Source organism: Bos indicus, chromosome 14, assembly GCF_029378745.1.
Source record: "Bos indicus isolate NIAB-ARS_2022 breed Sahiwal x Tharparkar chromosome 14, NIAB-ARS_B.indTharparkar_mat_pri_1.0, whole genome shotgun sequence".
NCBI lineage: Eukaryota > Metazoa > Chordata > Mammalia > Artiodactyla > Bovidae > Bos > Bos indicus.
The window spans coordinates 81840554-81856573 of NC_091773.1; the positions used below are offsets into that span (position 1 = coordinate 81840554).

Consider the following 16020-nt stretch of genomic DNA (forward strand, 5'->3'; position numbering starts at 1 on the left):
GACAAACTAATTTGTATATTATTCAGTAAAAGTCTTATGAAAGGATTTCTTTTGAAATTCTGGAACACTGATGTAGAGTTCCAAGAACATGTTTTGAAGTTTGAATGACTTACACAAAAAAGCAGTATAGACCTTTTTAGTGAACTATTGGAAAAGATTGATCTTATTATTATAACATGTCTGTAATAGCCTTAAATTATCATATCATAAAAATTACTGAATTAATAAAGTGGAAACCTAAAGGCATAAAACAGATCATAGTCTACCTAGATTACAAAAGTTCATGTGTTCAAAGCAGAAACGTTCATCCTTGTACCATAATAAAATTATTTGCAAGGTCGGCTTCATTAAGTTAGACTAGGATATTACATTCTAACCCTAAGTCAGAGTTGTTTGTCACAAGATCAGTTCAGTTCAGTTCAGTTGCTCAGTCGTGTCCAACTCTTTGCAACCCCATGGACCACAGCACGCCAGACCTCCCTGTCCCTCACCAACTCCCAGAGTCTATCCAAACTCATGTCCATCAAGTCAATGATGCCATCCAGCCATCTCATCCTCTGTCGTCCCCTTCTCCTCCGGCCCTCAATCTTTCCCAGCATCAGGGTCTTTTCCAATGGTCAGCTCTTCGCATCAGGTGGCCAAAGTATTGGAGTTTCAGCTTCAACATCAGTCCTTCCAATGAACACCCAGGACTGATCTCCTTTAGAATGGACTGGTTGGATCTCCTTGCAGTCCAAGGGACTCGCAAGAGTCTTCTCCACCGCCACAGTTCAAAAGCATCAATTCTTTGGTGCTCAGCTTTCTTTATAGTCCAACTCTCACATCCATACATGACCACTGGAAAAAGTACGCAAGATCAGCACTACTTGGCAAATGCTTACCTCTTGAGTCAGAGACAGATGCTCTTGGGTTTGTGTTATTTTGCAAACAGATCAATTCACTAATGGGGTTGTAGAAAGAACGTGAAGTCTTGAGTCTTGAGTATTCTGATTACATTACTTTGGCTTTTCAGTTTAACAATGAAAGCTTAAAAGCTTCAACGTTTAAACAATTTTTGTTTTCCCTTTTCAGTTGCTCCACCCACAAGGTTAAGATACAATGTATTATCTCATGATAGTATCCAGATTTCATGGAAGGCTCCAAGAGGGAAATTTGGTGGATACAAACTTCTTGTGACTCCAGCTTCAGGTAAAAAAATCAACTGTGTTTTCGAGTGTTAGCAACTTCCGGCACACAGGAAACTAAGACGTGTAGTGCCAAGTGTTGCTTTAATCTCATTCGAAAGACTTGTGTTTTATTTAATCTTTTGAGCTTGAGATCTTATCCTCTACTCAAGAAAATAATATTGCCTCAAATCTAAAGCCTAGCTATTGGGCTCACCGTAATTTTCATACCATCAAAAATCCTCCCTACCTCTGTTTCAACGTGGATGAACACTTCTGGTCTATGGACGCTTGAAAGTTACCTCCAATGGTTGTGACCAGCTGAGTAAATTATGATTAATTATGTTGTTCTTTAGTTGCTAAGTTGTGTCCGACTCTTTTGCAACCCCATAGGTTATAGCCTGCCAGTCTCCTCTGTTCATGGAATTTTCCAGGCAAAAATACTGGAGTGGGTTGTCATTTCCTCCTCCAGGGGATCTTCTCCTGCCAGGAATCAAACCTGGGTCTCCTGAGTCTCCTGCATTGGCAGGAAGATTCTTTACCATTGAGCCACCTACAATTAATTAACTTAATAGAATATTATTCAGCAATGATGCATTAAGTTATAAACTCTAAGTAGACACGGTGGGCATAAATGATGCATTAAAGCAAGAAAAGCAAAAGTTAAACAGACTTACTGATCATGAGGATAAAATAGTTGTGTAAAACTTTTAACAATTACATTTTGGTTGTGTTTTTTCTTTCTCATTTCATGTTTTTGATTTATAATCAACTGAAACAGTACAGGGTGTGTTGGGAATTCCCTGGTGGTTAGGACTTGACGTTCTTGTTGCCAAGGCCAAGGGGTTCAATCCCTGGTCAGGGGACTAAAATCCTGCAAGCCATGCAGTGTGGCCAAAACCCAAAACAAACAGAAATACAGAGCGTGCAGAGGAGCGCTGCTGCTGCTGCACGGGGGTCACGGAGACTTGGTTCAAGCCCTCGTTCCTCCATTCCAGCTGGTCGTTGAGTGTCTCAGCGCCTCAGTTTCCTCCTCCAGGGGACGTGCGACAGTATTGGTGCCCGTCTCATGGGGTTGCCGCGAGGCTTGAAGCTCAGAGCGAGGTCTGGGAACGGCAGCGCCCGTTGCCTGAGAACAAATACAGAACGTGCGGCCCGCAGCCTACCCTTTGCACCGGCGCCTGAGCGTGAGGTTTCCCGCGCACATTCATGGGAAGGACTGGCCGTGCGGACTAAATGAGCCGGTAGACAAAGCACGGCGGTGCCCGGCCGATCCAAGGGCTCAGTAAGCCTTAGCCGTGATTGTAGCAAGAAGCTCCGCAGTGTTCTCTCAGGTCTCCCTTCTTCCCGTAAAATCCAATTTCACATAGTCCATACATACTCAGTAATAGCCTGTTTGTGTAACGTGTATGTATTTATATAAATGTAACATTTGCTCCTTCTGTTGGTGATAAAAATGGTCACAGAGAGCTGGACCCCCTTCTGTTGGAGGCCTCATCCCAACTCATTTAAAGAGGAAGACATGCTCTGTTACTTCTAAGTGGGGACATCTTACTCTGTAGTGGATTTAAAATCTCAAAACAGACAGATGACATATTTGGCTTCTTGCTTGGTCACTAAAAAGAAACCTTTCCTTATTAGCACATGTTAGGCACAGACTCCATAGAATGACTCTGGTTCAGAAAACGACACACACTCTCCCCATGTTGACCCTCGGAAGTGACTCAGTCATGGACAGCTTTACTGTATTCTCAAGCCTCCGTTCAGAGTTTTCATTGCAGAACACTGCCCGACTTTTAAATAACTTTGACTTCTAAAATTGCAGTTTGTTTTCTAAAATAAACCATCGTGGGAAATTTAAGAGGCTCTTGAACATTATTGTGATGCTAACGGTCAGTATAAAAGTCCCTTATTTGTCATACCTCTGAGAATTCCCTTTGTCTTGAAAAATAATTAATTTCCCTCCAAGTAATCAGTAGGTTAATTTTTTTTGATTAAGTGCTGGTAACACCAAACTCTTCGGTACTCCAAGCAAGTGTGACTGAAGGATCAGGCCCTTAGAAGTGATGTGGAGGACTTCCCTGGGGGTGCAGTGCGTGGGAATCTGCCTGCCAGCGCAGGGGACACCGGCTCCATCCCTGGGCCAGGAAGATCCCACATGCTGTGGAGCAGCTAAGCCTCTGCACCACGACTGCTGAGCCCGTGTCCTGCAGCTCCTGAAGCCCGCCCGCCCACAGCCTGTGCTCCTCAGCACGATGTGTGCACGCGTGCTAAGTCACTTCAGTCGTGTCTGACTCTTTGTGACCCCATGGACTGTAGCCCACTGGGCTCCTCTGGCCATGGGCTTCTCCAGGCAAGAATACTGGAGTGGGTTGCTATGCCCTCCTTCAGGGGATCTTCCCGACCCAGGGATCAAACTCATGTCTCCCCGAGTTTCTTACGTCTCTTGTGTTGGCAGGCCGGGTTCTTTACCAGTAGTGCCCCCTGGGAAGCCCCCATAACAAGATAAGCCACCGCATCGAGAAGCCTGCTCACCACAGCTAGCTGCTGCTGCTGCTAAGTCGCTTCAGTCGTGTCCGACTCTGTGTGACCCCAGAGACGGCAGCCCACCAGGCTCCTCTGTCCCTGGGATTCTCCAGGCAAGAACACTGGAGTGGGTTCCATTCCTTCTCCGATGCATGAAAGTGAAAAGTGAAAGTGAAGTCGCTCAGTCATGTCCGACTCCTAGCGACCCCATGGACTGCAGCCCACCAGGCTCCTCTGTCCATGGGATTTTCCAGGCAAGAGCACTGGAGTGGGGTGCCAGTGCCTTCTCCCACTACAGCTAGAGGAAGCTGCAAAAGCAGTGAAGACCCAGTGCAGCCAAGAATAAATAAACAAATAAAATTATCTTTTTAAAAAAGAAATGACTTGGGTGGTTTTTCAATCAACTTCAGCCTCACCCCTTGGCCATCTCTGCTGTAGCGTCTCCAAAAGCAGACCTCACTTCCTGCTTAAACACCCCAATGACAAGCAGAAACGGAGGGAGAAAGCAGATAATTTCTCGATGAAAACTGGGTTTATTTTCCGTGGCGACCCAGTGTCCATGCTGCCGTGACCCAAGCCAGGAAGACAGTCTTGACACTCCGGTATCGACTTGATCAAGCCTAAAATAAATAGAGTAAATAAAAGGAGTAATAAGTGAATCTAGACGAAGCATGTCTGTAGCTGTTTCAGCACTAGGAGATGAGCTCTGCATGTTGCTTATACCAGTCTTTCCCAAAGTGCTTTCCAGGATGTTTAGCAGGATGTGATAGCTGTTACATAATCAAATGGTTTAATGGTCAGATAAATTTGAAGAATGCCATTCTAAACAGAGGTAAAGCTTTTTTATTACAGGATTCTCAAAGTCTTTAAACGAGTATACCATATGTCTCTCAGGAATTCTAGAGCACAGAGTTTTTCTAAGGCATTTTTTTCTTTTTCGTGAAACACGTAGTGAAGGATTCATCTGATGCACTTTGTCAAGGATGAGCTTTAAATGATAGGTGTTTCTGAAACCAAGTTTATCCTCTTGGACATAAACGCATGTATAGAGGTGGGTTTGGGCAGGAGACAGGCTCAGCTCTGCCTTACAGTGGTGGGCAGCAGAGGTGACATGATGATCATTTTTCAGACTTAACATAACTAATTTTATTGTATTGAGTGCTAAGTGACTTCAGTCATGTCCGACTCCTTGTGACCCTATGGCCTGTGGCCCGCCAGGCTCCTCTGTCCATGGGATTCTCCAGGCGAGAATACTGGAGGGCGTTGCCACGCTCTCCTCCACGGGATCTTCCCACCCAGGGACTGAACCCGCGTCTCTTATGTCTCCCGCATTAGCCGACGGGTTCTTTACCACTAGCACCACCTGTGATTAAAATACTGTAGCCTGTGTTATACTTGATTAATTCAGCAAATTTCTGGCCCTTTTGCTGCTACTGCTGGAGGAGCAGTTTTAAGTTAATTTTCCTTTTCTCAGGCAGTAACCACTGCCAGAAATAGAGAAGAATGCATGTCTGGAACTTTGCTGTCAAGTTGATACTGAATCATTAGCGTTTTCAGCAAAACTTAGAGGTCAGTCTGGTTTGATGGAGAGACCATGGGAGTTTGGGATCTTTTCCAGAAAGAAGCTAACTTTTAAGTAGCCAGACGATGAGTGGTTCCTTCAGCATTCTGAGCCAGTGATGCTCAGATTCAGGGTAATTAGATCGCTAATGCTTCAGACATGCTTTGACTCGCTTTAGAGAGGCCGTAGGGAAAGTGACAGTGTTGGAAACTGCGTTCAGCCCGTCCGTATCTTTCCGTTCATTTTCAGGCGGCCTTCTTTCCTTGCAAAGTGTATCTGACACTCAGGGCTGACTGTCTTCTGATCTCAGGCCATGGCTTTCCCTAGTGGATCAAAGCAACAGTGTGTTATGCGAAAGATGTTTGTGAATGTGTTTTCACCTACTTTAGACAACTGTTTAAGCTGTCTAATGCAAAGAGTAAAACTGAAAATGAGGATGGAAATTATACGAAAAATAAGTATTATGCATACTCACCATTATACCCGTTTTTAAATATCTTCACCTTTAAAATCTAGATTTCTGGTTAATGAAATTTCTTAATGGACACAGTTTATGTACTTCTTAGAACTGATTTATCTTTCTGTTTTATTTTAGGTGGAAAAACCAATCAACTGAATCTCCAGAACACTGCAACGAAAGCAATTATTCAAGGTCTTATGCCAGACCAGAATTACACGGTTCAGATTATTGCATACAATAAAGACAAAGAAAGCAAGCCAGCCCAAGGTCAATTCAGAAGTACGTATTTCCAGAATAGAGTGCTGCCATGGGACTCTGTTCCAGGGCTGAGTCTGAGTCTGTTGTAGATATTGTGCCGGGTTAACCCTGGATTGTTCAGATTTGACGAGATCTTAGGAGATCTTCAGTCTAATCTTCCGTGAGTTCCTTCTGTCTCCAATACTCACTGCTGCTTATCCTTTCAGTTTTAGTTTAAAAAATTTTTATTGGAATATAGTTGCTTTATGGTGTTGTGTTAGTTTCTGCTCTGCAGCAAAGTGAATCAGCTGTCTGCATGCATAGACCCCCTCTTTCTTGGAGTTCCTTCCCATCAGGTCACCACAGCACACGGAGTAGAGCTCCCTGTGCTACAGGGTAGGTTCTCACGAGTTATCTATTTTAAATGTGTGTGCGCAATTGCTCAGTTGTGTCCGACTCTTTGCTACCCCATGGACTGTAGCCTGTTAGGCTCCTTGGTCCATGGGATTCTCCAGGCAAGAATACTGGAGTGGGCGGCCATTTCCTGCCCCCGGGGATCTTCCCGATCCAGGGATGGAATCCACATCTCGTGTGTCTCCTGCACTGGCAGGCGGGTTCTTTACCACCGGGCCACCTGGGAAGCCCATTACGTATGTTAATCCCAGTCTCCCAATTCCTCCCACCCTCCTTTCCCCACTTGGTGTCCATATGTTTGTTCTCTGTGTCTCTTCCTGCTTCGCAAATAGGTTCGTTGGTACCATTTTTCTAGATTGCATGCATATGCATTAATACATGGTATTTGTTTTATATTACTTCACTCTGTAACAGTCTCTAGGTCCGTCCACGTCTGTGCAAATGGCACAGTTTCGCTCCTTTGTGGCTGGGTAACACTCCATCCCATGTGTGTGCCACGTCTTCATCCGTTCCTCTGTTGATGGACATTTAGGTTGCTTTCATGTCCTGGCTACTGTAAATCGTGCTGCAGTGAACAGTGAGGTGATGTATCTTTTGGAGTTACGGTTTTCAGTATGGAAGTGCCTTAAAAAATTAAAAATGGAACTACTGTATGACTTAGCAATCCCACTCCTGGGCAGATATCCGGAGAAAACCATAATTCCTTAAGTGTTGGTTTTTAAATCCTCTCCCTGACACTGTCCCTGAGCCTTATCTAGACATGTCATCTACCCAGTACATAATAGCTACTCAATAAATGCTTTTAGGACTCTGTGAAAGAAGGTGCTGTCTCTGCTGCAGGAGAGGGCTGGAAAGAGAATGGATGGGCGATGTCTTCATATCTGAGTCAGTCTCAGATACTGAGTTGGTCAAAGGAGTTGCATCCGGAGACACTCTAAGCAGAGGGGAACGCTCTGGGGCGGCCCCATCCATGATGGCCCTGTTCCCTTAGGAAACTTGTCCTGATGTTGAATTTAAAAGTTATCCGCAGAGGTCCTGATTCTTTCGCCTTTCAGGAGATGTTCATTCATTCACTAAATTTTTTTTTGTCACTTAAGTGCATGGCCACTAAGTACCAGGCCCTATTCTAGGCACTGGGAACACGACACGTTCCTGCCCCCAGGGACCGTATAGTCTAGGGCCCAGAGATCGCAGTAGCCCCCTCTTCCTGGAGGCGTCTTGTCTGATTTGTGGGCAGAGCTTTGTGTATCGTGCACGTGAACAGGAGAGGCTGGTCCTGGTTAACTTCCTGTGTTACTTCACTGTTAAGATCAGTTCAGTTCAGTTCAGTTGCTCAGTTGTGTCCAACGCTTTGCGACCCCGTGAATTGCAGCACGCCAGGCCTCCCTGTCCATCACCAACTCCCGGAGTTTACCCAAACTCATATCCATCGAGTTGGTGATGCCATCCAGCCATCTCATCCTCTGTCGTCCCCTTCTCCTCCTGCCCTCAATCCCTCCCAGCGTAAGAGTCTTTTCCAATGAGTCAACTCTTCTCATGAGGTGGCCAGAGTACTGGAGTTTCAGCTTTAGCATCATTCCTTCCAAAGAAATCCCAGGGCTGATTTCCCCCAGAATGGACTGGTTGGATCTCCTTGCAGTCCAAGGGACTCTCAAGAGTCTTCTCCAACACCACAGTTCAAAAGCATCAATTCTTCGGCACTCAGCCTTCTTCACAGTCCAACTCTCACATCCATACATGACCACAGGAAAAACCATAGCCTTGACTAGACGAACCTTTGTTGGCAAAGTAATGTTTCTGCTTTAGAATATGCTATCTAGGTTGGTCATAACTTTCCTTCCAAGGAGTAAGCATCTTTTAATTTCATGGCTGCAGTCACCATCTGCAGTGATTTTGGAGCCCCCCAAAATAGAGTCTGACACTGTTTCCACTGTTTTCCCATCTATTTGCCATGAAGTGATAGGACCAGAGGCCATGATCTTCGTTTTCTGAATGTTGAGCTTTAAGCCAACTTTTTCACTCTCCACTTTCACTTTCTTCAAGAGGCTCTTTAGTTCCTCCTCACTTTCTGCCATAAGGGGGCTGTCATCTGTGTATCTGAGGTTATTGATATTTCTCCTGGCAATCTTAGACTCCTTAAAAAAACCCAACTCAACATTAAGTACAATTTTAAACTTAAAAAATCGACACAATTGTAAAATCATCCCCTGAATGCCCATCAGTGGCTTCAACAATTAACCATTCATGGTCAGTCCTGTCAATCTATACCCCTACAGCCCCCTGTCTCGTATGATTTTGATGTAAATCCCAGACATCGTTTCAGACAACAGCAGCTTACTTTTGAATTTATGTTTTAACTGGAGGATAATCGTTTATGATGCTGTGTTGGTTTCTGCTGTGCAGCGATGTGCATCAGCCGTAAGTACACACACGTCCCCCCGAACCTCCCTCCCATGCCCACCCCGCCCCACCCCTCTGCCTTGTCACGAGCATCAGGTGAAGCTCGCCGGGTCACACACAGCTTCCCCGGCTGTTTTGCGTACGGGGATGCGTATGTTTCGATGCTGTCCCTCAGTCTGTCCTTCCCCTTCTGTGTCCACAAGTCTGCACTCCATGTCTGCAGCACCATGCTTGCTCCTGCAAATAGGTTCAGCAGAAACATTTTCTAGATTCCATATATGTGTTAACGTTCAATATTCTTCTCTTTCTGACTCACTTCACTTTGTACGACAGGTCCTAGGTTCATCCGCCTCACTAAAACTGACTCAAATGTGCTCCTTTTTATGGCTGAGTAAATTCCATCATATATATGTACCGTAACTTCTTTATCCACTCATCTGCCAATGAACATTTAGGTTGCCTGCGTGTCCTAGCTATTGTAAATTGTGCTGCAACGAACACCGGGGTGCACATGTCTTTTTTTTTTTTTTTCTTCTTTTTTTTTAGATTTTATTTTATTTTTAAACTTTACAATATTGTATTGGTTTTGCCAAATATCAAAATGAATCCGCCACAGGTATACGTGTGCTCCCCATCCTGAACCCTCCTCCCTCCTCCCTCCCCATACCCTCCCTCTGGGTCATCACAGTGCACCAGCCCCAAGCATCCAGTATCCTGCATCGAACCTGGACTGGCGACTCGTTCCATATATGATATTATACGTATTTCAATGCCATTCTCCCAAATCTTCCCACCCTCTCCCTCTCCCACAGAGTCCAAAAGACTGTTCTATACATCAGTGTCTCTTTTGCTGTCTCATATACAGGGTTATTGTTACCATCTTTCTAAATTCCATATATATACGTTAGTATACTGTATTGGTGTTTTTCTTTCTGGCTTACTTCACTCTGTATAATAGACTCCAGTTTCATCCACCTCATTAGAACTGATTCAAATGTATTCTTTTTAATGGCTGAGTAATACTCCATTGTGTATATGTACCACAGCTTTCTTATCCATTCATCTGTTGATGGACATCTAGGTTGCTTCCATGTCCTGGCTATTATAAACAGTGCTTCGATGAACATTGGGGTACACTTGTCTCTTTCAATTCTGGTTTCCTCAGTATGTATACCCAGCAGTGGGATTGCTGGATCATAAGGCAGTTCTATTTCCAGTTTTTAAAGGAATCTCCACACTGTTCTCCATAGTGGCTGTACTAGTTTGCATTCCCACCAACAGTGTAAGAGGGTTCCCTTTTCTCCACACCCTCTCCAGCATTTATTGCTTGTAGACTTTTGGATCGCAGCCATTCTGACTGGCGTGAAATGGAAAAATATGGAACGCTTCACGAATTTGCGTGTCATCCTTGCGCAGGGGCCATGCTAATCTTCTCTGTATCGTTCCAATTTTAGTATATGTGCTGCCGAAGTGAGTACAGCACGTGTCTTTTTGAACTATGGTTTCCTTAGGCTATATGCCCAGTAGTGGGATTGCCAGGTCATATAATAGTTTTATTCCTAGTTTTTTTAAAGAAAGTCTCCATACTGTTCTCCATGGTGGCTGTATCAATTTACATTCCTACCAACCGTGCAAGATGGTCCCCTTTTCTCCACTTCCTCTCCAGCGTTTATTGTTTGTAGACTTTTTGATGAGGGCCATTCTGACCAGTGTGAGGTGATACCTCATTGTAGTTTTGATTTGTGTTTCTCTAATAATGAGCAATGTTCAAATAACAGTAGCTTTTTAAAGGGTTAATCCACAAACCGGGGAGACCGTGGGTTCTAGGACTCTGTGTTCAGCCGTGGATTTTTCTATCCTCCCTTCCTTTTCTTCATTCTCTTCTAAGTAACATTTTATAAGTTGCATTTTGTGATTTTTTTCTTAAAAAAAAACCAAAACTCTATTAACCTGCTACCTCTTGAAACTTCTGAACAAAGACATTCGGCCAATCCACCTGTCAGCAGGACATACAGATGTTTTAAAATGTTACATTCTTTTGAGGTTCACATGTCTGAAAGCTCTGGGAAAGAGTTTCATGTTATTTTCACTATAAAGCAGCCTCTGTCTCATTTTATTGGCACTGTGCTTCAGTCTCTGGCCTCCGACATTCCAACGTGAGTAAGGGAAATAACTTTTCTTAACGTTTGTGAGAAGCAGGAAAAAGGACAAAGAGAAATGATTCATTTCACTTTAGTCTTAAGGTTTAGTGAGATTGATTGCGGCAAATATTCCACTGACTAGCAGCCTAAGAAGCATAAGTAGCCTTAAAAAGCTTTGTTAGCTGCTTCCTCGAACGTTTAAAAGGAAATGCATTTGCTTTCAGCTTGCTTAGCTCTGCTGAAATAATCTTAGTGAAACCATCTACTTGCTTACTTAGATAAATTATATGAAGCATATATATATATATATTTGGGTGGGAGCGTGCTCCCCAGGTGGTGCCGGTGGTAAAGAACCCACCTACCAGTGCAGGAGACATAAGAGTTGCAGGTTTGATCTCTAGGTCGGGAAGATCTCCTGGAGAAGGAAATGGCCACCCACTCCAGTATTCTTACCTGGAAAATCCCATGGACAGAGGAGCCTGACAGGCTGCAGGCCATGGGGTCGCAAAGAGTTGGACACAACTGAAGTGACTTAGCATGCATACAGGCATATATATATTTTTCAGCTCTGTTATTTTTATTGGCAATATAGAGAGCTTAGTTCTTCCCAAATAACATTTTACAGGATGAAATTAAAATAACTTTGTTTGGAAGGCTTCCTTTTCCACTTTGCATTTCAGTTATGTGTTGGCTCCCTGTGAGGGGGAACCAAATGCTGGCCTCCTCCCTGGAATCCTTTCATGCTTGGGTCCAGGAAGGTGAGAGCCCAGAAAAGCCCTGTGGATGTAGGTTTGAAATTAGTGCAGGGATTCAAGTTCTTCATCAGTCAGTCTTCTGATACCCAGGGAAAATAAGTAACAGTCTTTGGATTTTGAAGACAAAGAGGCATGTCTGCACTGTCAGGATTCCCAATCAGGTGCGTGTATTTGGGCCTTTAAGTAGTTAAGCAGTTTAACGACTTCTGCAAATGGGGAGATGATTTGTGCCTGTTACTCTGTGCATTAACTCCATTAGCGCACAGTAGGGGCATGGTGGTGGTGGTGGTGTGAGTAATCCTGCTTCGCTCTCGACAGTCTGTTTTCCAACTCATTTTGCCTCCTCCGTGAGCAGCTTGGTGTGACCCGTGCGTTACATCTTGTGTGTGACCTAAGAACCCAATTCAAAGTGACTTACTGCTGCTTTTTTCCCCTTGTTCATCTGTAGAACGGATTTTGGCCTATTTTGGCAAACGTTTTTTTGGCCACTATTTTTCTCTTTGGAACCAATTTTGCTAATCTCTGCCTGAAAAATCTTGCTCATATTTCAAAGTTTGGCCCAAATGTCACCTTCCTGGTGAAATTTCCCAGTCTCCACTTTTGCAATTATTCTTTCCCAGGCCTATTTCTACTTTAGCACAACTCTCCTCCTATCAGAGTTGCAGACTTCTTTTCTTTTAGGGAATGTAAGCCGTCTGAGGTCATGGCCTATGTGGGGGTGGGGTTGAAGATGTGGATTTGGAAGTCATCCAAGGAGAGGGGAGATAAAATTGTAGGTGGGGTATGCAGAAATATGAGGCAAATGTTGTTTATGATTCTGTTTCAGGAATGGAAGCAGAAAAATGTTCCAAAGAACGAGAATGTAAACGGGGGCTGAGAGGAACATGAAAAAACCCAGGATAAGGCTTTTGTAAAAATTGAGAAAGAAAAGAATTTAAAGGAAGGGGTGTTCCAAAGTGGTTAACCCTTATAAAGAAATCAGAAGATGAGGTCTAAAAAATGGATTTAGAAAATTAGAACATCAGTGGAAATAGAAGGATTAAGGCAACTTGTATTTATTATGATTTTCAATCGCGGAATTTAATCTCAAGTACCAGAAAGCCAAGAAAGGCTTCTAAGGGAAGGAATCATAAAACTAGAGAAACCCGACCTTGGCAGGTAGTAAGTCTGAAGTCTTTTCAGCAGTGGGAAGCCGATAGAAAGAAGAGGAGGAAGAGATGATAAAGGCAGGATTCAAGGGGTAACCCTGGAGAAGGCAGGAAGGATGGTTCAGAGGAAACCACTGTTTACCCCGCAGAGCTCACCTTCCAACAAGTTTGCTGATTCCCATGAAGTGAGTGCAGTAATTAAATGGAATATCTTGCCATGAGGTCACTTCCTCGTTTCACAGGGTATTTTATTTGTGCACATAGAGAGAAGTCAATGGCACCCCACTCCAGTACTCTTGCCTGGAAAATCCCATGGATGGAGGAACCTGGAAGGCTGCAGTCCATGGGGTCGCTGAGGGTCGGACACGACTGAGCGACTTCACTTTCCCTTTTCACTTTCATGCATTGGAGAAGGAAATGGCAACCCACTCCAGTGTTCTTGCCTGGAGAATCCCAGGGATGGGGGAGCCTGGTGGGCTGCTGTCTATGGGGTCACACAGAGTCGGACACGACTGAAGCGACTTAGCAGCAGCATTGCCATTTAGCGGTGACTCAGGGGCTTCCCTGGTGGCTCAGACAATAAAGAATCCGCCTGCAACGTGGGAGAGCTGGGTTCGATCCCTGGGTTGGGAAGATCCCTGGAGACGGGATTCTTGTCTGGAGAATTCCATGGACAGAGGAGCCTGGACTGTAGTCCATAGGGTTGTAAAAAGTCAGACATAGCCAAGCAACTGATACTAACCAACAAATAACTTAAAGCACCAAACCATGGCAGGAAAGCTGCTATGGAGAGAAAAGGAAAGCTGGTGGAGCAGATTGGATCGAATGTATTCAAGGCCCAAGGGTCATCTGGGTCCTGAACTTTTCATAATGGAAGTAATGAACAAGTGCTACTTTTTATTAGTAGGAAATTTTAAGTTTGAAAGAAAATCTTTACTGAGTTCTCCATCTTTTATTGCAGATAGACCAACTTCAAATGAGGATATATGTGGCTAAGACCTTTGTAGAATAGGGGCCACTCACAGGCCTCCCAGAAATCTGAAGACATAACTTAAACCCTATGCCAACACCTTCTGATTTTATAGATATGTTTTAGCTCCTTAGTCTGCTGATCCTTCATTCCCTCATGTCTGAAATGGGGCTAATCTTGAGATTTTATGTTATACACGATTAAATTTGATACATCTGCCCGTAGTGAATACTTGACCGAAGTAAATCTGTAAGTGACTTCTATGCTTTCCCATGACAAGACTGAAAAGAATAGCAGCTGCAATCTTCTAGAATGAGATTCTACCATGTAGCTAATTTCTACTTAAAGCTCTAAATACTTGCAAGGAGTTTAGTAAAAGCTCATTGAATATTTTCTTTTAGGTTTTAACCTAACATGTTGCTGTATTTTTACTTTTCTTCCAGTTAAAGATTTAGAAAAAAGAAAGGAGCCAAAACCCAGAGTCAAAGTTGTGGACAAAGGAGGCGAGAACAAACCATCTGTACCCGAGGAAGGTCAGACCTCACTTCTGTTTGCTTGCTGGGGAGGGTGGGCTGTCCTCAGAGCGCAGGCGCCCTGCGTTCTGGCCCTGCTGCCTCGGAGGAGGCGGATCTCCTGTGAAGCGTCCCTCGGCCTCTCTCCTCCCCTCCCCGCACGGAGCAGCTGTCAGCACTCCCCTCTCCCTTGCGTTCCCGTGTTTAACACACCACTAACTCCTAGTGAAGGCATTTTCTATTGAAATACCGACAGAATCTGTTCATTTCTTTCCATGTCTATTGCCAGTACGCCGCTAAGCTCCCCTTTCTTTGCTGGTGCATAGTATTTAGCAAGATCTCAATTTGCTCTCTGCCCAGAGGTTAGAGCAATCCTCGCAAAACAAACCCAACTCCGTATTTCACCCCCAACCCTGCCGTGGCCCCTCTGCCCCCGCCTCCCCTGCCCACATACCAGGAACCCCTTCCCAGCTTCAGTGGCCTCAGATGCAGGCCAGACCCTAACAGGACCTCCAGGACGCCTCAGTCTCCTGACCTCCTGCCTTCCTCCTTCTTCATCTGACAGCTCACTCTTTAATTTTGAAGCATTTCCACACACTGCAAAAAATACATGCTCCGAAGATTAGTTTCAGGGTTAAAGGATAGGCAAATTTTACATCTTGGATAGAGTCTACCAAACAGACACAGTTTTTTCAATAATTTATTCTTAAAACATACATTCTTTCCAACATTTGAAATTGTTTCAATGTTTTCCTATTTTTCTCCTAATAATTTTTAGATTTATATATATTTTAAGAATAAGTTATTGAAAACATTGTGTCTGTTTGGTGAATCCATCACAAACATACAATTTGCCCATCCGTTAACTCTGCAACTTCATTTTAGAAGTATGTATTTTTTGCAGTGTGTTTGTAAATTTTTAAATATAGCAAGACATATGGGGCTTCCCTGGTGCCTCAGATGGTAAAGAATCTGCCTGCAGTGCAGGAGACCCAGGTTCGATCCCTGGGCTGGGAAGATCCCTGGAGAAGGGAATGCAACCCACTCCAGTACTCTTGCCGGGAGAATCCCATGGACAGAGGAGCCTGGCGGGCTACAGTCCATGGGGTCACAAAGAATCGAATGTGACTGAGAGACTAACCCTTTCACTTTTTTCATGTCAGATATATAAAAAGTATAAAAATAAGTGATAAACAACTTTGTCAAGAAAGCAGGTATAAACAGTAGAGTCGGAGCTCCTTGTACATCCCGTATGTTCCTTTTCCTCCATTCTAACAGGCTACCAGTGTTTGAATTCAGTGTTTATTATTTCAATATGTGTCTTTATCATTTCATTACATAAATATATGAATCCTGAAACCATCTTTTAATTATGCATTTATATTTTAAATTTTGTATACATGCAATCAAAATATATGTTTGCAGCTTTTTTTCTCCACAGAATATTAGATTTTTTTTGAGTTATCCATGTTGACTTATATACAGGCAATTTATTCATTTTTGTTATATAGAACTCCATTGTATAAATATAACCCAATATATTTAACTCTTATACTCTTGATGTTCCCAATATTTTGCTATTACAAAATTGATGTAAAAATTCTTGTTTATGTCGCCTTTTTCACACGTGATAGAATTTCTCTCGAATACACACCTAGGTCTGGAATTATTCAGTTATGTGCGCATGTCTTCATCTTGTTCATCTTGTCTATGGTGTCTTTATTTTATGTTTT

The 16020-nt window shown here is 43.6% G+C and overlaps 1 protein-coding gene and 1 non-coding gene across 5 annotated transcripts in view; one reads left to right on the forward strand and one right to left on the reverse strand.

Annotated features, from left to right (window-relative positions):
* The window catches only part of COL14A1 (collagen type XIV alpha 1 chain), a 234110-nt gene that overhangs the window by 20470 nt on the left and 197620 nt on the right, over positions 1 to 16020 (forward strand). For all 4 annotated transcript variants that reach the window (XR_011570692.1, XR_011570693.1, XM_070802990.1 and 1 more), the window contains exons 3-5: positions 1072 to 1188; positions 5846 to 5989; positions 14219 to 14308. Coding sequence is in view for 2 of the 4 variants with exons in the window: in XM_070802990.1 (XP_070659091.1) it covers positions 1072 to 1188; positions 5846 to 5989; positions 14219 to 14308 (351 nt within the window). In the remaining 2 variants the exon portion in view is untranslated. The remainder of the gene's footprint in view (positions 1 to 1071; positions 1189 to 5845; positions 5990 to 14218; positions 14309 to 16020) is intronic.
* Positions 10133 to 10239, reverse strand: LOC139187033 (U6 spliceosomal RNA). Its single transcript, XR_011570735.1, has one exon. It is a non-coding gene; the product is annotated as a U6 spliceosomal RNA (small nuclear RNA).